This window comes from Balaenoptera borealis (genome assembly GCF_965194805.1).
Source record: "Balaenoptera borealis genome assembly, chromosome: 1".
NCBI classification, from domain to species: domain Eukaryota; kingdom Metazoa; phylum Chordata; class Mammalia; order Artiodactyla; family Balaenopteridae; genus Balaenoptera; species Balaenoptera borealis.
In genome coordinates, this window is record NC_138860.1 from 141231561 (window position 1) to 141251331 (window position 19771).

The following is a 19771-nucleotide window of genomic DNA, read 5'->3' on the forward strand; positions in this document are numbered from 1 at the left end:
ATTTTGCCCTCAGTGTGGGTCTCTGATGGCTGCTGGAATTCCAGTTTTAAACACAGTGCCCCTGGCTGCCATGTCCTCTCCCACCCACCGCATCACATGCTGAGAGCACTTCACCATCCCCTTTGTTTACTTTAAGCTTCTGTGTACGTGCGGCCACACCGCTGGCCTGAATCATGGCAATAAATATTGGGATATCTCCTAAGGGACTTCCTCTTCCTCCAGCAATACTGATTCCAAGGGCATCACTGAGCTCCTAAAAAAAGAAGGAAAACAAGACTTATATGTTTAACAAAGAGCCACAACCTGACTGTCCCCAGATAGCTGTTGAATAAAATCCCTCCGTGATGCAGGAGGCTAGGGTAACATAGGAGTTAACCATAGCGCCTTTGAAGTCAGAAAGGCCAGTGTTTCAGCTCTTAATTAGCTGCAGTACTTAATTAGCTGGGGGTCCTAAAGAAGTTCCTTAACCTCTTAGAGCTTCCATCCCTACGCATAAAGTGGGAAGAAAACCACCTACCTCACAGTGTTGATCTGAGGATTAAATGAGGTGATATAGTGCAGTCCTGGCCCACAGAAAGGGCTCAGTAAAAGGCAACAGGAGGAGTAAAAACAAAAAAAACAAAGAAAAAAACCCTATGCTACTGCTCAGTGTAGTGGCCAATTTTGATGCAGACTTGGCAAGTATGTCCTCATATGGTGTTTACAATTAAATTACTGCACATCTCATGCTCTTCTGGGTGTGAACAAACACACTTGGCTCTGAAAGAGCTGCAGGACTGTGCTAGAACAAAGGATCTTTGAGGACACCCACTGTAGTGACTACAGAGTTTGGAGAGAGAAGTAACATGCGACCGAAAATGTTCTCTGAGATTAAGAGATGAGGCAGTTTGTTCACTCCAACCCTGGTGAAGAGATTCTGGCCTTTGTGCAGGTTTCCCCCACATTTATATCCCAGGGTTAATATTTTAAAAATCACTAAAAGAATAAATGACAAGTTCCAGTTTCAGCATGGTGGCATACACACTCTATAGCATCTTTCTCCTACTGATGAAAATGAAGACCTCTTGTCAAAATTTAAAGTACAACTACCTGAGACTTCTGAAAAGTAATGACACTCAAAGAAATTGTGGTGGAGAGCCAAAACTTGGAGAAACGACAGCAGAGGGTGTATCTCCCAGTTGTTTTCCTGGCAGCTTTGTCCTGAAGACAAGACCCAGTCAAGGAGCTGTAAAGGTGGGGCAAACTGCTAAAACTTTGATGTTAACTCCCATCTTTCTGGTCAGAGGAACCAGGAAAAGGAGCCCCGATGGCTGGAGAATGAAGGAAGAAAACTAGAGTAGAGAGAGTCAGAGAAGGGGATCCTGTCCCTCTGTGAGTGAATCCACAGAACTCTCAGGCTCAGTCTAAGCCACGCATATGAGGGACAGACCCACACTCGGGAACTGAACTGAGTTTTGAACCACCACTTACAAAAGGTGACATAACTTGCAGTCTGAGCCTAACTGGGTGGATGCCTGCTAAAACATAAACACCAGCATTCCTCAGAGTCTACACAGCATAACATTCACCAGGGCTGGGAAGAACCCCTAAGTTACTCAACATGCAGAGAACCAGTAAAATGTGATCAATTTCTTGTTAAGTTTTTTCAAATATGCAGGACAGTTTAAAGCCAAGATGACACCATTGTCTGGTGGGGTTCTCAATTTATGTAGATGTAAACATATGACAACAATGACATAAATGTTAGGGGAGTGGTTGCAGAAAAGGGACCAATAGGGTTGCAAGGCTTCTGCAGTTTTACCTGATCACTTAAAAATATACACAGGTTAGTGTGTTTCAATTTGACCTCGATAAAGTTGGACAAAGGAAAAAGAACAAAATGACAACAACTTTAATATTCTGTTTTCCAAAGTGTTTGTGTCTAGCTTCTATTTTCTGAATGCATCAGTAGTAAAACCCTACATGCAAATGGTAAGATGCGTTCCATTATGAAGTTTCTGCTCGGATCGTATGTGGGAGAACAGGGTGGGTAGGAGCAGGCCTTTTTATAAAAGCCTGTAAAAACAAGCAGCTGAAATGACTAAGGAAACATAAAATAATATGTTATAAATCGTGGAATGAGGAGAAATTTATGGAATAATTTGGCTTTGTTCAAATCCATTGTGATGTTTCCTTAATTTATCCTTAATTATGCACATGTTGGTACATTTAACTTCCCCATCCGAGGAACATTTGAGTTGCCGCTCTGGTGGAAAGATACTGGGAACAAATAAGGCAGATTTAGTCAAAGCTGTAGTTAATAATAATGAATTCCTGGACACTCATGATGAACTAGGTACTATGCTAAGTATACTGTATGCATTATACCTCATTTAATCCACACAACAAGATTTACCTTGTGAGGTAAGGGTTATCACCCCCAATCTACAGATAAGCAAATTGAGGTTAAGTAACTTGACAAAGGTCATAGAGCTAATAATGGTAGAGTGTCTTTAAACACAACTATAATTGAGTCCAGAGAACTAAGTTAAGCTGGATATCACTTTACTGAAGTTGATCCATGATTACAACAAGGTCATAATTTTTTCACTATTTCTTGAATCCCAAATTTAATGGTAAGAATAAGCAAAATAAAACTGCTTGCCAATATTCTGGATATCACACCGGAGTCTGAAACATCGCACAGGATTTTCAGGAATCTGAAAATCAGGATTTGACAACTTTATGAACTGAAACGCATTTTACACAATCTTCTCAGGAGGGCAATTTGGCATTATATATAAAAGCCTTTAAACGAGTGTGGATTTTGACTCAACAATTTCATTTCTAAGAAATAATTCTAAAGAAATCACCCATGATATGATCCAAAAAGAAAATACAAAGACATTTTGCTATAAAAGATGGCAAAAGTTGAGAAATATGCTAACTGTTTAATAAGAGGACATTGGTTAAGAAAAATTACAGCACATTCATACAATGGAATACTATGTAACTGACAAAAATCATACCATCTGCTGTCAAAAAATAGTTATTCACACGGCTAAAAGTCCATGCTTTAAACTAAAATGACAAGCTGCAAGAATATGTCTAATATGATACCATTTTTTGTTTTTTAAAATTTAAACACAGTGCACAAAATGAAGTGAATGTGGTGTACCAAAAAGTTCACAGTGGTCATGTATGTGCTTTACTATATTTTCCTAAGTCTGCTTGTGTCACATAGACCATATATTGCCTTCAGTAACTTAAAAGAACACACTAACAATCCAATATATTGTATTGAGGGAAAGATGTACATATTATGCAACACAAATTAGAAAAAAAGCAAAATAACTGACTTACCCTGATTATCTCAATGGTCCTTAGTCCCACATCCGTGCCTATGAAGAAGCAACAAATTAACTTTTTAAAAGTAAGAGACAATATATTTAGGATATAATATTTTCCCATGAAAATGGTATCATTTTCTAGGTCTTTCAGGAGAGAATACTGAGGCAAGCAGGCATTATACCCTTTCTCAAAATTCAAACTGGCGACCATCAATCAGGGGATATGTCCTCTATTTTAAACAAGTCCTCTCTGTTTGAGATAGATGTGGCCATAATCATTTGGTCTGACAAAAGCTGATGGCCTGTAGCAGCCGCTGCCTGGAATATGGTGATTAAATGGCTTGGAGGGTGAGCCACTTTTGTTTCACTGAACATTTTTCTGCCTTAATCAAAGATAATCTTACCCAAGGAAAGGCTTAAAAAGATGCCTTCCCCACCCCACCCATGATGGGATATGCACTTCTGACCTTCCTCGAGGGACCTGTAATTTTTAAATTTTCTCTTTGGAAATGGTTTTACTTTATGAAGTACTTTAGATTTCTGCTTTTCTCTCTTTCATGCGTAAAGTTAAAGGCCCATTCCAAAAACGAATCTCTATGGCTTTCCTTCCTTTAGAACAGGACTTTCAGAAAGCTTGGGGCTTATGTGGCCATGTTCAAAGATTTAAAAATATTTTTGCTGTACACCTGAAACTAACACAACATTGTAAATCAACTATACTCCGATAAAAAATTTAAAAAAAAATTTTTTTAATTGGGTAACAGGGATCGTTTTGCTGAGGGTGTGTCTCAAGTAATACCTGAGTTTTTGGGGGAAGGATCCGAAGCTCTTTTTGTGCCGACCAGGTTGTGCAGGCTGGTGATAACAGGAGCAAGGGAAGGGTGAAGGCTGCTGTGGGTGCTGCACTGACTCGGCTGAAAAGGAAACGCAGTGGTCAGTCTTAGAAATTCATACTTCTCATTACTATTTTACTTACTGAAGTAGCCCTAACCATGTAATAGAAGATTCCGTGGAGGCCAGAAAAGAAAACAAAAATTACTCACGCTCCCTCTCTTATCACCCTAAACAATCCCATTTAACATTTGCTCCACTGCTTTCTCCGTTATACGTGCTTTTATATGTGGTTTCAATCGTCGAGGTAGAAAACGTGCAGTAATTTCAGCTCTTTGTGTTCCACGTGAAATCAGAAACATTTTCCTAGCCTGTTACACAGTGTTTACGTATGATTAGTTAATGCCACACTAAGTGTCATTTGGGACTACAGGCAACATTTATTTTCTTTTTATCTAAATTACTGATCTATTTTTGCTAAAACAAATATAATAAAATCTAGAGTTATGGGAACTTGATCAAATAGAACCCTCAACTGTAAGAAAAAGCAGTAAATATCAGGGGAATATGTTATTTTAGGAATATTAAAATTTTTTTTTTCCTCAAAGATTTTCCTAGAGTTGGTAATAATTCAGCTCAATCTGCTATACCTCCATTACTGTCTTTTTAAAATAAATCTAACGTTTATTTAAATAAATTTAGATAATGTATAGTCATGTCTGGCTAGTGGCTATTCAATGAAAATCATATGCAAGGAAAATCATATGCACAGTGAAGGATCTTTCCAATGCAGAAAACAATGACACCACTAATGAATAAAGAATTTTTTCTATCGAATTCTCACGGTTATGCTTTAACTGCCTCAAAATTTTGAGGTAAACCTAAGACCATAATTATTACCTGACAAATTATAATTTGATCCATTTCCTTAGTATGATGAAAGTTGTTTAATGTTTTAACATTCCTTAAATATGAAAAATTTCAAATATACAGAAAAGTTGAATGATACAGTAGACACACCACCTAGATTCCACAATTAATATTTTACTATATATTTTTTGTTACATATCTATTCATCACTCAATTTGCCTTTAAAAAAAAATTCATTTCAGAGTAAGTTACAGACATCAGTACACTTCACAATGGATATATATATATATAAAGGAGTGTTTTTACATTTTTCCTGAAAGGATATGATTTAAATCAATGGTGCTATAATAACTACTCAGAAATGAGGAAGTACAGCATATTATAACCTTTGCCTAAACAAAATCTCAGAACACTGTGTTTGTCAAGGCCTTTAGAAATATGAACTTTGCCTGGCAGTGCTCCCTCAGTTATCTGAGGAAAAGATTTCTCAAGTGTTTTTACCATTATACATTTTCCTCTGCAGAGTAAAGATACTCTTTCCTGGTTGGTAGGAGAACAATTTTTTTAAAAAGAGGCTTGGTAGCCCCATGGCTAGAAGAGCTCTCTTAATGAACCCACTTTCTCTAGGCCAAGTCAACGAGTTAAAGTTCTCCTAGACCCTCAAAAGGAGGCATCTGCCTCCCTATCTTATAATTGCCCAGAAGGAAATCTGTGCCCCTAGAGAGTCCTGACTGCTTTAAAAAGGTTTGGAGGGGAAATGTTTGGGAATGGGTTCCTCTTTTTCTCCATCTGGGTCATGGGTTGATATTCAATTCTTGAAGATGGAGGACACTTCCTTTTCACAGCCTGCTACAAGCCTTCTTCCCATTAGCTACATAACAGTACAGACACTCATATCATCTGGGTCATAATTTTAAGGACAAAGTAAGGATAATATATATTTTCTGTTTTGCTTAAAATTGAATTAAACTTCTACCCTCTGAAATTAAAATTCTGTGCAAAGAGGTTAAAGAAAAGTATTTGATACTTCGTCCCAGGTTTCTGAAATATGACAGCTCACATTTACATAACAGATAAATGGTCATGGTGGGTTTTTGACCTTTAATAATAGAGCCTCTAAATGTGTTAGCTTTGTATTTAACCTGAGTGTAAACTTTATTCATCACTAAGATGCACATATACATTCCTCAAGGACAGAAATCCAGTTCTACCTACCACCTCACCTGTCAGTCCTAAATTTTCTTAAAACACTGGAATTCCTTGTACCCCTTTGTGCCTTTGCCTAGGCTACATCCTCTGTCTGGGATACCTTTTCTCTCTTTTCAATCTATCAAACTCCTTTTGGAGTGAGACCCAATTGAACCCCTTCTGTGTTGCCCTCCTATACTCTCCAGGAAGAAAAATTTCATCTCCAGTATTGTTCATTCTGCATTCTAACCTCTATGTACAATAGGGCTTCAATGAAATCACTCAAGTTGAGTCTTCCATTAAGGAAGAAGTCGAGACAACTATTTTGCATCTCAAGTTCCCACTTTTGATACAAGTCTGGTCAGAGTCCTCACCAACTACTGACCTCTAGAATCCTACTGCACCACTGTCTCTTAGTACACATGATATTTGCTGCCCATTACATAAACCAGAAATGCAAAAAAAAAAAAAAAGTTCCAAACTTAACATGATGTTTATTGGGTTTGATTGCTCTGATGATTATCTAAGACAAGCCAGCTAATCTGTGATCCTATCTGAACAATGTTGCTTTTCTTCACTCATTTTCTAACACCAATGAGGCAAAAGGGGCAGCTAACTTAATTCCAGAAGCACCTGTGTGCTAACCATAAAATCAGAACATCATCTAAACAAAGGTCTTGGAGAGGCTTTAAGGAAATTAGGAAGGAGACCGAAAGTCGTGCTTTTAACCTCAAAACAAAGGCCCATCTAATAACCCACAAAAGGGATTGGGGGTCCCATGTAAGTTTCTGTAGTTTCATTATGTACCAAATGGGACTTAACATATTGTCTACCGTCTTGATTTTGTCAGCCATTACAATGAAAAAAAAAAAAAAATACAGTGAAATATACTTTGTTGAAAAAAAAGTGGCACTTACATCAGCCTTGCAAATAAACATGAGATGTTTGCTAACCCACAAAATATCACCCACTAAGGCCTCCCTCCCACAGGAGAAACCCCCCCCCCCACTTTGGTCTCCCAGGAATATACCATTAATTGCTCTCAGCATGTGTGAGTGGCTATTCACAAGTTAACTTTATAGCAATATTTAATTGAATGAATAGAACAATGCTGTGCTAATGAGGGTCAAATTGCCACCAGATGTTACTTCTTTCTTTTTAAAATAAACACAGCTGTGTACATGCAATGCCTAGGCAATATAGAACTAATAGTGGGAGAGAAAAGGGGTTCTAAGAAAACATTTGCAGGCAATAAAGGAGAGAAAAATCTAGGGATTAATGAATTCCCATCCCACCTTTCACTTTCTATTTCAAGCACATTAAAGTACACTGAACTTGGTGTTGTGAATATGCTGTATATTACACATTATTTCCAAACAATCATTTATGAAATGGGGAACTTTCTCTCAATTGGGACAGGTGAGCCAGTCTAACGGGAAGCCATCAACAACCTGACTGTTCTGTGATGTCTTCCTCGAGGAGGTCCAGGAACCAGCTCGGAGTCTTCCAATCTCTAGCTGCACAAGCCCCTGTGCACACTTGGGAAGACAAGAACAGAGGTGAAAAACAGTAGGATTTGTGTTCTAAATTCTCATGGCAGTGCCTCCATTCATCTCTCTGCAGCCAAGAACTGTAAATGGCTGATGAAGGCTGAAGGTAGAAAGGAAATTCAGTTATCAAAAAAATCACACAAGGTCACAAAAATTTATCAACTCAATGCTATTCATCTCATGATTTTGCGACTTCTTTAAACACATTAAAAGGATTACATTTCAATTCACCTCCTTTCTCTTCCTTTTCCCTTCTGATGAAAGTATTTGCAAGCGGTGAAATGATTAAGAAAAAGTGGTGAAAAGGAGGACAGAAAAATCAAACACAGAGGTAATCTAATACAAGTCCTCTCTTGAGTAATAACTGATAGTTGACTATTTTAGGAAAGCAGGATTTTAAAATAAAATTCATTTATCTTTGCAAAAGCTCCTACAGCTATAGTATTTGTGAAACAGAGTAAGATACACCTGGTTATAGCTGAATGGCAATTTACAAGGATTTTTATTAACCAGTTTCTTCCAAGGGAGGTAGGGTCCATGTGGCAGAGACACTTGGAAGGGAACCTTGAGCCTTAGCCTCCCGGCAACTTCAGTGAGAGACAGCTTGGGTGGCAGGAAAACGCCTCAAGCGCAGCTCTGCGATCTTGGGCATGCCATTCTACTTTCTCAGACTTCACTGTGAGATGAAGGACTTGGTCTTTCACAATCTTTAATGTTCCTTCAAGCAATAAACGCTGGATTTGATGAATTCATGTTAATATAGCCCAAGAGGGAGGAGGATACATTTTCTGACTCCAGGAGAACCTGTCCCATCAAATGCATTTAGAGGACAATTGAGGATACTCGGAATTCTCACAAGTATGAAAAACTAGCTTAAATCCCCAAACAGGGTTCCCTTCAATCCTGTTATTCAGTATAATTGCTTTCTTTTAGAGCTATTCCTGATTGGTTAAAATAATCAGATATTAGGTCTCTAGTAAGAAACTAGAATCAGCATAAAATTCAACACATTTTATAAACAAGCCAGATTAGAACTGTTCCCATTGGACTTGAGTTATACCAGCCACGCAGAAAGCAGCTAGGGACTCACCTTGAGGACAGTGGCCACTGTTTCCTGGGAGGCACTTCTCATGTCCTCCCCATTCACAGATAAGATCTGGTCTCCCTGAATCAATCTCCCATCAAGGTCTGCGGCTCCACCTTTCACGATGTCAGAAATAAACACTCCACTTCCATTTCTGTGAATACCATAAAGCAGTGTAATGGCACAACCTAATATTTCTATACTAATTCTGAGATTACTGATATTCTTCCCAAATGATAAACCTCAGAGTGCTTGTCCTTTAAATAGCTTATACCTATTTACGTTGCCTGTAATATTCACTTTCATTGGCCCAAGGGCATAATTTCTGCAAGAGGATAATTTTAGTGAAATAAAATGGAAATTCACTTTAACAAGTAGAATTAAGTACTATTAAAACGTACAGGTTATTTCCTTAGAGATCAGCTCAATTATTATCATATGATCTACTTCTAGTTTTTTTCTCATTCTCCCTCTCTTTCCCTGCCTTCATTACTTTAAGGTTTTAATTATGTTTATTTATTTGATGAATAAATAAATGTCTCAAAATTCAAGAGGTTAAAAAGGCGGGGGGGAGTTCACCTCTCACCTCTGTTCCCCTGTCCCCAAGTTTCCCTCTCAGAGGTAACCAATGTTACTCATTTCTTGGGTATCTCCAAGAGATATTCTGTGTATACGTAAGCAAATGCATGTGGGTATAGTACACATGCTTGTAAATGGATATACATGCACATACACTCCTTTTTTCCCTCAGTTTTGTTTTCTTTAACTTTGTTTTTTTCACTTAATACCTTGGCAACTGGTCTTTATTAGCACTTGGAGCTTCCTCAATGTTTTCTTTCTATGGCTACATACTATTCTATGAATGTTCCTTAATTTCATTTATTAGTAAACTATTGGTGGACATATATCAATAGGTTATTTCCATTCTTTAGCTACTGCAAACTATGTGCAGTGAATAACATATCTACAAGCATATCGTTAGGATAAATTCCTAGTCGTGGAATTGCTAGGCAAAGAATTGTGAATTTTGAGAGCTTATACATCTTATCTTTTTTTTTTTTTAAAAAAGATGAACTCATTCTAGCTCAGATGGGTTTTTGTTTTTTAATTTTATTTATTTATTATTTTTGGCTGCGTTGGGCCTTTGTTGCTGCGCGCGGGCTTTCTCTAGTTGCGGTGAGCGGGGGCTACTCTTCGTTGCAGTGCGCGGGCTTCTCATTGCAGTGGCTTCTCTTGTTGCGGAGCTCAGGTTCTAAGCACACAGGCTTCAGTAGTTTTGGCACGCAGGCTCAGTAGTTGTGGCTCGCAGGCTCTAGAGCGCAGACTCAGTAGTTGTGGCGCACAGGCCATGGCATGTGGGATCTTCCCGGACCAGGGCTTGAACCTGTGTTCCCTGCATTAGCAGGCAGATTCTTAACCACTGTGCCACCAGGGAAGTCCCTACATCTTATCTTTTATAATGAAAACTTTTGTGCTAAGGAATATAAATGTTCCTTACAAACTCAATCTAAAATGCTGGTGTTGTATGAAGATTATTTCATCAATCCACTACGAGACAATAAAGGAAAAACCATTACTCTAAATGGAATCTCTCCAGGCACGTGTATGCATCACAGCAAGAAAGCAAACTTCAACATGGGCTCTGTCAGTTGCTCTGTACCCAGATGTCCACTGAGTTTGCTTAGAAATATGAGTCTCAGCTCTCTTGTTTCATAATGCATTTCCAAATTGATGGTTTTATGGTGCTGAAGTAAAAAAGAGATCATGAGAGCACAGTACGTGGCGCAAAAATCAGTGCTCAAAAATGGTAGCTAGTATCTTAATAACAGCTTGGACTGCTGGAAAAAACCCACTAGGCTAGTCATCAGAGGTCTGTGAGGGCACATGACACAAGATATATAAAACCAACTTCAATTCTTCCTAAGAATATGTTTGATGCCATTTAAGGCTATATTGGGGTGTTACATGAAAATCCTGCAGCCCTGTTGGAATAAATGCACACTAGATATCTAAAGCCAGTAAACTGTGGAAGCTAGAATTGCAGTTTCAAAATTTTACTTACTTTTCTAACCTGTTAATATTATTCTGGAGTAATTACTGCAATTCCTATCACACGGGCAAGCAGCATAGATTTCAAAAGAGTAGCCTAGCCACGAGGATCTACCTACATTTTTGCTGCAAGCTATTATTTTGGGGACATCTGTCTTAATAGAAAACTATAGTCATGAAGAATCTATGTCTATCGACTATGTCAACTCAGCTGGTCTCAGGAACTACTCAACTAGTTTAAGTTAACTGAGTATGAAATTAACATGGTACTCTATGGCAAAGCAATTTTCCTAACCCAACATTGTATATATAAATCTCTTTCTTGATATCAGCTGTTTCTTGGGTGTGGTTGCTTTAATTAACCCCTGCAAGCCTCAGATCTAAGTGACTCCAAGTTGAAAGAACCTTGGAAACTCTGTTCTTACTCTCCATGGGGATAAAAGTCTGAACAGTCTGGGTCAACTGGGCTTAGAGTTCTATCTTTATATGACACATTTTTGGGCTAAGATCTTGCTCAGAAACATGACCTATCTCATTCAAGTATTCATAAAAATGTTAATTTTAGAAATCATATCATTAGTTTACACTAAGCTTTATCTTTCAGTGTTTATAGGCTTTAGCCCTTAAAACTCTGAAGGAACGAGGCCAATCAATCCTGACCTTCACAGCGTTTCCTTACCGCTTCCCAACGATGCTCAGGCCCAGTCCTCGGCCAGCCTTCTTCTGCAGATCCACGGGGAAAATCTCTAAGTTCTCCTCATCTCTGTAGTGTGCCTCGTCTCTATATACCACCAGTCGCACCTTCTGGGGGGTCTGCCTCAGGGCTGTGATGGCTTCTTCGTGGCTGGCGCTCCGCAGGTCAATCCCATTAACCTGGAACGACGGGCATCCAAGATGGGCTGCTGACAGCAGAGGCCTCTCTGTCTGGGGGAGCTCCTTGACCCAACCAGTGAAAAACCTCCAGAAATGTCCAGCCATTCCCAAAGCACACAGGGAGTGACCACTAGCAGTCATAGCTGCTTCAGATACAAAGGACGTAATCCTTACACTCCCCCACCCCAAATGAGCATAGAGGGTGGGTTAGTACACATGATAATGCAATTTTAGGTGGCTGTGAACTTTACTGTGAACTCAACATGAGACAGCAGGGACTACTTGGCTCATTTAATTGAGGTCAAAGGGGAAATAAACATTAGCATTTGGTCAGCATTTTTTGGACTCAGTTTGCTGATTGAATTTGACATCCTCACTCTTAATTGCTAACATCATGACTACTTCAGAACAGGCCAGAAGGCAATGAGGGACTGGTATTTCTGACAGTGTCAAAGACTCCCTGAAGTCCACTCATTTGAATCTGTATCTGAGTGAGCATAGACAGGACCATGCATTAGACAGCAGACTATACTGGAAACAGCACTGAGTAAAACCATGGCCCCGCTTCTAGAAAATCATGTGAATTTTGGCAAGTCATGTAACCTCTGTGAGCTTCCATTTCCTTGTCTGTTAAATGGCAATCATAGCCAACTTATTTATTTACTTAATAAATGCTTGTGTATTAGCCCTTTATGAGAATTTCCTCATTCAATCTTACACTAACTCTCTGATACTATTACCATTTTACAGATGAGGAAACTGAAGCATGGAGAGGTTAAAGTGACTTGACCAAGGTTACAAAGCTAGTACATGGAGGAGCCACAATTTGAACCCAGATTATCTTTCCACCCTTAGTCTCTATACCATGCTGCCTCATCTTATTCTTAGAATGGGTTTTTGGAGCTCCCTGCCACAGCAAAAATCAAGTATTGATGTTGGTAACTCAATTTGACACAACGGAGAAATTAAGAGGCAGAGTAGCCCAGGCTCAAATGAAGGGACTCATGGGTCACTTCTTCAAGGTCCCAGCTAGGAAAAGAGCCAAACCAAGGGAAGGATGGGCCCAGGCCATGGCCAGGTGGATGACAGAGTTCTCTCAAGATGTTGGTTTCAGTCTGTGTTTTGGTCCATCCCTGTGTGTCCTGGGCAGGTCAAGCCTACCTCTGGACCTCCATTCCTTCATCTGTACAATGAGGGGCTGGTCTAAGGCTCTTCTAGTTCTAACATTCCAAAGACTCAGGACTCATGCATAAAGAATGGTTACAGAGAAGGGAGAAGAGAAGAATGAGCCCTTCTTGGAGGTGGTGACTTCTGAGCTATTATTTAAAGCTGACGCTATGAGTCAAGAAATTGTTTAAAAGCCTAATTTTCAAGCTGCTTTTTCTTTTCTGGTGTATCTTGGTGGGTCTGTGAACTCACTTAGATTAACTACACCCAGAATAACAGTGTTTAAGCAGGGGTTTTGGATATAGATGGAATTCGGTTTGAGGGCTGATTTTAACTTACTATGTGAAACCTTACATAGATTACTCAAGGCCAGCTTCAACTCTGTCTTCCACAAATTGGAGATAATAATAATAACAATAATCATAATATCCATGTAGTGTTGTGAGGATTAAATGAAATAAACCCTGTAGTACATTTGGCACAGGGCTTGGCATACAGTTAAGCTTGACAGAAGTTAGGAATTGGTAGTTTTAAAAGGAATTGAAGTAACTGCAGTCAGGGCTGTATTTTCTCAGTGCCAGCATTCACTGTTACTTTAGGCCCACGAATGCACTTCAGGCCCACGAATGCACTTTCACTGTTTGTGAGGTAAACCCACAGACAAAGGGGAAAAGAATGTCTCCAGAAAATGTGGTCTGAGCTGATTATTTTCCTGTATTCCAATAGATGGCACACAAGACCACTTCTGCTACTCAACTGAAAAAAAGTTACCTCCGTGACTGAAGGTGAATTCTCTAAGCCTCTAAAATACCCTTTGAAAGGCCCTAATAATTATGCTTTTAATTAAAAGCATTGTCATTAACTCTAATATTACAAAAGCAATTCACACTAAATGCCAGCATCAAGATGTCTCCTCAAATCAAAGTGATCTGTTCCAAGTTCACAGTTTTCATTTTCTCCTCTGCTTATCAAGAGACACCATTAAATGCACCAATAACTGTAAGAGAAATATTGCTGTGTGGCTAGAATATTGTGCAGTGATGTATTACCTTAAGTGTCTTACATAAGCACCGGATGCATTATTTAGAACATTGATTGTAGAGGGGTAGGAGTGGTAATAGCAGGGTTCCCTATTTGAGAAGGGCCATAGGGAGCCCCAGTTGTCAATGGGAGTATATCATGTCCCTTGGGGAGGACAGGCATTCGGGGAAATGGGTGAACTGCTGCTTTGGAAGGAAAGAATAACCAAACTAGGGCAGCAGTTCCTCATTATTTTACCCCCCCCCCCCCAGGGAAAACCAGGCATTAGTCCTCTACTCTTTCTGCTCCCACTTGCACAAAAATAGACAGGGATAATGGGAATAGGTGTAGGGTAAGAGGAGGGACTGAACCTTAAAAAAGAACCAGAAAGAAGACAGTCCATGTTAATCACAGAATCATAAATCTTACCAGGCTAAAAAATTATTTGACTATATCTTTGTAAGCAAAACCTGGCGTGTCCTCATTTAACATGAGGATAGTATAAAACCATGGAAGGCCAGCCTGCACCATGCAGAGGACTCTCATGAGCAGAGAAGCCATTGTTTGGAAAAAGTACAGTCTCAAAATGTATCACCAAAGCTGGCCTGTCTTCTTCTCGAGGCAACCTGCAGGCCCCAGGCTGACTATGCCTCATTATGCATCTGTACACAACAGCCACAATTGGAACAAGTTCCAATGTGGAACCTAAAGCTGCTTAGAAGGGAAACATGTTCCTTGACCAACCTGAGAGCTACATTTCTTAACTAAACACACAGTATGCTTTTGTGGACAAGATCCTGTCTGGGGTGAGAGAAGAGCCTGTCTGGCTATCTTTAATGAGAAGTGTAGACCATCCATCCACACTGGGTAATAAATTCGGCCAGATGCCAGGAAATGGTTTAGTTGACCTTTCAAATTCTCCTTGCAGTTAAAACAAATTTGCTTTCTTCATGCTTATCTGTCCTGAGTGTTCACTTATACACGAATATATTTTATGGAAGACAGCAGCTACAGCTGAGGGTCTATTCAATACAGATAGATAAATTAAAAATTTTTCTTTTATTGAGGTATAACTGCTATAAAATAAACACTACATATTTAAAGATTTATACTGTGAATTTATGTGAATTTATACCTGTGCAACCATCGCCATAAACAAGAAATGCACATATTAGATTTAGTTCCACGTGTCCATTACAGAAAAATTTGTGGGCTTACAAATTATGTTAACTATCAAGACATGTATGCATCTGTACTCTTCTGAATATTCAATCTATTCCTCTATAAAGCCAATTATGATAGCACCAGTTAATTAGAAAATCTAGGGAGGAAAAAAACCCCCTCAAAACTCCTGACCACTAAAAAATGGTGTTGTATGCTAAAACAGTCAAGTCAATTCCCAAAGAGGCTACATTTATTTTTCTAACCTCATACACTTGCACCTTAATGAATGCACTGGGAATATGTCCTAATCCAATGATGAAGCACAGTAAAGGCCTGCAGAGAAACCCTATAACTTGCCCTGAATTTCATTTGAACTCAGCTTGGCCTCTCCTTTAACCCCTTCTTGCCTATGTTTTCTACCTTTAATTATATCTCTGGTTTCATCTTGGGAGGCAGACTTGAACCACCAAAGGGAAAAATAAAATTCTATGATGTCATTCATAATGTGCTACATTAAAGCTGCAAAGCAAAAATGCACATGCCCACCATAAAATGTTAACTATTCAATTAAATTCATCCAATGAAAGAAATAAATGTTGCCTAAAGGTTTCACACCATTGAAAAAGCTCTTTAGTTCCACCTACCAGAGTGCCTGGCATTGACTTTCCATTCATCCGTTTCCTAGTTCAGACACTGCCTGCGTTGGCTCTTTTTAAAAGGCTTTAACACCTTTGCTAAATGAGAGTCCTTTTAAAAGAGGCAAGTTAAGCATTTCAATTTTTAATAAGTACCATATAGCACCTAAAGGAAGAAGATTCTACGTTTTCATCAGCTAGGAAACAAAGGTACCATGGCGTGGACCTCCATTTGACATAAATATACTTATTAGGGATAAGAAAATAATAATACTTAAAGCTGCAATCAAGTCTTTTAAAATATCAGGTGTGCATGTTTATGTGTGTGTGTATACGTATGTGTTTTTAGAAGGGAATTTAGTAAGGTGGAGAGGCAAAAAAATCAAATTGCAATACTATACAGTTTCATTTTATTATAGAACCTTTAGTTGTACTTTCCCCTTTAATTAAAGAAAGTTTTCACAGACAGATTTATGTTGGTAATCTGTCATGATTCTAATGACAGTTATTTGATGTACATCAAAAAAAGAAATAAAGAATAAAGTACATGTTTTGTTACACTGGGAAAGAAATAATAAGGATATAGTTGAGTCGAAGACAGTGAATAGGTAAACTGACTGTGGATCAAGGTCACTAAAGGAACCATATTTGCTGGTATAAAATAGAATTCATAATCACACACCTCTAATATCTGGTCACCAGCCCAAAGTCTTCCATCTCGGGCTGCTGCCCCTTCTTCATAGACTTCATGGATAACTATAGCATCCTATAAAAAACAAGTTCTTATTAATTTTTAACAACCATAAATGCTTCCTTAAGCCAACAACCAAACCATAGGCAGCAACCCATAATTTGCTATTTGTTAATAAAGTCATATTTTATTTTTGTTTTGGTATATTGAGAGGTATAATCAATTTTTCCTAAGTTTATTATTTCATTCTTTTAGGACTGGTTTTGCCTAATATTTCAAGTTAAACTTCCCCCATGTGTTTTACTGTTAACTGTGTACACTGCTGCTGTGTATAAACTTGAGGTGAACGATGTCTCATTCTTAGTTACATTTTATGGTATATTTTGAAACATGTTTTCAGGTATTTATTGGTATTCAAGGATTTGGCATAGAAGTGTGGCCTGATGAAGGGGTTTTGTCAGACCTCATTACTTGGGCAATGAAAGATAAGAACTTAGGGGAATGAACTGGCCCTGGAGGACAGAGCATGGAGTAGGGGAAAGGGCATTCACAGACCTAAGTGTAAGACACTGTGGTTTCAAATCCTGACTCTGCCATTGTGTAATCTTGGGCAAATTAACTCCTGAACTCAGGATTCTGAGCCACAGAAGCAGGACAGTAGTAAAGGTAGGTAAGGTTTGGTTGAGGAAAGTGTTTCGTGGTTACTGAACTAAAAATTTTTGTTTTTCTTTGACTTAATAATCTTAAATTTTTTATCATCATGAAAATAACAAGTACCAATATAAAGGACTCAAGCAAAACCACAGGGTGTAGTAGACCATGCAAAGAGACTGCCTCCTGTACCCGCCCTTAGTCCTACTCCCCAGAGACAACCACCACCAACAGTTTCCTCAGGATCCCTCCAAATAATTTACTCCTGTACACCTAATTATTTATATGTTTTGGTGAGACTACTTTAAAAATATTCAATTGTGTACGTTCATACAATTTTCCTCCCCCCCCACCTCCCGCCTCCCCCAATGCTGAGCAAGAAGTCAAGCTTTGAAATCCCTTGCCTCAGGGATTTTTGTGGAGCCGAAAACTGAAGCAACCAGAAGTCATTGGTTCTTTCTGCTGCTTATAAAACTGAAGGGCACGGAAATGACGGTGGTTAATGGAGGTGATAGGTGTCTTGGCAGGCCACTGGAGAGGAAAAGCAATTTTAAATGGAGACTAGAAACAGAGATCTGTGGGTCCCTGAGAAGTGAGGATTTGAGCCCTGCACTGCCCAGTGCCCTCCCATTCCCTGCCCCTCCAGCCCACACACAGGTTGCAAGACCCTGCAGACAGTGGTCAACGGCTGCGGCCTACAGGCGTAATGGATCCCACCTTGAAAGAAGTCCTGAGTCCCAAGCATTGGGGCCTGGAAGCGGCAGGACTTCCAGACGTGAAGAGATCATGCAGGCCTGGGTAAGCACAGGCTTGGTGATTACCAGGGTGGACTGATGACAATGACCACAGGGGCCCCAGCGTTGGGGAGCTTTGTGACAGAACCAGAACCCTGAGAGCCAATGGACCTCCAAAATGACTGAGGTTGATTCCACCTCAGTCCAGAAGCGTGGAGTCTCAGAATTAGAATTAAATTGACTTGAAGTAAATAAATGAAATATTTCTTGCAAAAATATAAGATAGGTAAAGACCTCCAAACCAAACCCACTTTTCAAAAAAAAAGTTTCCTGTACAAATGCTCTAGTAGAGAAGCAACCAAAGAAAATCAGAGATCTTTAACCAGATGACCCATCTGGATTCCAAATATCTTCCCAATAACAAATGCTTTCATTTTATCACCACACAGTTCTGAAAACATTCTTTATTATTATAGCAATTAGAGAGGCAGCCCCGAAGAGCCGGGAAAGGTTCCTTGATCCAGACAATTTACATTTCAGATTCTGTACCAGCAACAGATTTTAGACCATTCTTTGTTTTAACTCTGACTTATGAAATTTCCAGACCCAGGGAACATTTATACTGCCAAGAGTTTGTTTCTCTGCACTGTTTCAGGGGAATGATTTCAAGGAAATTTGCTGGGTCAGTGGCTTCAGGCGATCCCAACAACACTGCCAAGGTGACACTAAGGGCCATTTTCATGAAGCTAGTTCAGGGAGAAATTAATGCAAGCTCCTGGTTACACCCTCTGTAATGCTGGTTTTCAAAGCTTGGTGGCCAAACGCCCCGTTTTCACTGGATTTGGGAGAGTCAGACTGAACTTATGCTACACATGGCTTTTACAGAGCTGAATTTTCAGCATAAACTCCTTTGATCTTGGAACATTACAAAAGTCAACTGGGAAATTTCTCTTCGTTCATACTCAAAGGGAAGAAAAAGACCCACTGGAGTTTTTAATCAGTAAAAGTAGCCTGAATCCAAAACTCTTAGATACTTTCTGGGTGCTCAATGAACTATCATACATAAAATAAATATACCGTTAATAGGCTCAAATAAATGCTGAATTCACTGCCAATGATCTGTTTTTGGTCCATGAGTCTTTCTAGATGGAAAACTCCATTTCTTTCTTTCCTTTTACTCGACTACAGTTGTGGTTTCTCTTAAAGTCATCAGTGAAAATACAAGAAAATGTGAGGCATTCTGACCTGTCAATAGAAAAAGGTCACATTTCTTACCATGTGCCCTCGTGTGCCCAAAGTGCTCTATGAAACTGTGGTTCTGGCCAGTTGCATTAACTGGGGGTGATAGAGGTGCGAGGTAGGGACCAAATTAGAAATGTGGGCTGGTGAATTGGGAAAAGAAAAAAGATTTATTTTTCAAAACTTACATAGTTCATAGTAGAACAGAATAGTAAAATAGACACTGGTTTGGGATATTTTAGACATCTATTTGACGAGGCTATATTAAAATTTTACTTCTTTCTTGCTTTGAAAAAAATTGCGATTAGATGAAATAGTGGGTCATTGATGAAAGACTGACCTTTATTATTTCAAATAAAAATTTGGAGTTGATTATACACATGATTCTCATCTGCTCATTGTATCCTCCTAATTTTAATGCTCTTGAGCTATTTATTCAAGCAAAGCTGCTTGTTAGGGACTTCCCTGGTGGTCCAGTGATAAAGAATCCGCCTTACAATGCAGGGGAGGCCGGTTCGATCCCTGGTTGGGGAACTAAGATCCCACATGCTGCAGGGCAACTAAGCCTGTGTGCCACAACTACTGAGCATACATGCCTCAACTAGAGCCCACGTGCCAAAAACTACAGAGTCCACACACCCTGGAGCCTGCACACCACAACTAGAGAAGAGAAAACCTGTATGCCACAACTAGAGA

The 19771-nt window shown here is 39.2% G+C and overlaps 1 protein-coding gene across 21 annotated transcripts in view; it reads right to left on the minus strand.

Moving 5' to 3' along the window:
- The window catches only part of PATJ (PATJ crumbs cell polarity complex component), a 350711-nt gene that overhangs the window by 28847 nt on the left and 302093 nt on the right, over positions 1-19771 (minus strand). For 19 of the 21 annotated variants that reach the window (XM_082356311.1, XM_082356308.1, XM_082356317.1 and 16 more), the window contains 7 exons: positions 16443-16526; positions 11581-11774; positions 8859-9006; positions 7670-7756; positions 4129-4243; positions 3343-3380; positions 131-253 (listed from right to left, as the gene is read on the minus strand). In XM_082356311.1, the coding sequence (XP_082212437.1) occupies positions 131-253; positions 3343-3380; positions 4129-4243; positions 7670-7756; positions 8859-9006; positions 11581-11774; positions 16443-16526 (789 nt within the window). Of the gene's footprint in view, positions 1-130; positions 254-3342; positions 3381-4128; positions 4244-7669; positions 7757-8858; positions 9007-9029; positions 10401-11580; positions 11775-16442; positions 16527-19771 lie in introns of those variants that run through there. The other 2 variants (XM_082356326.1, XM_082356319.1) reach the window with 2 other exon arrangements.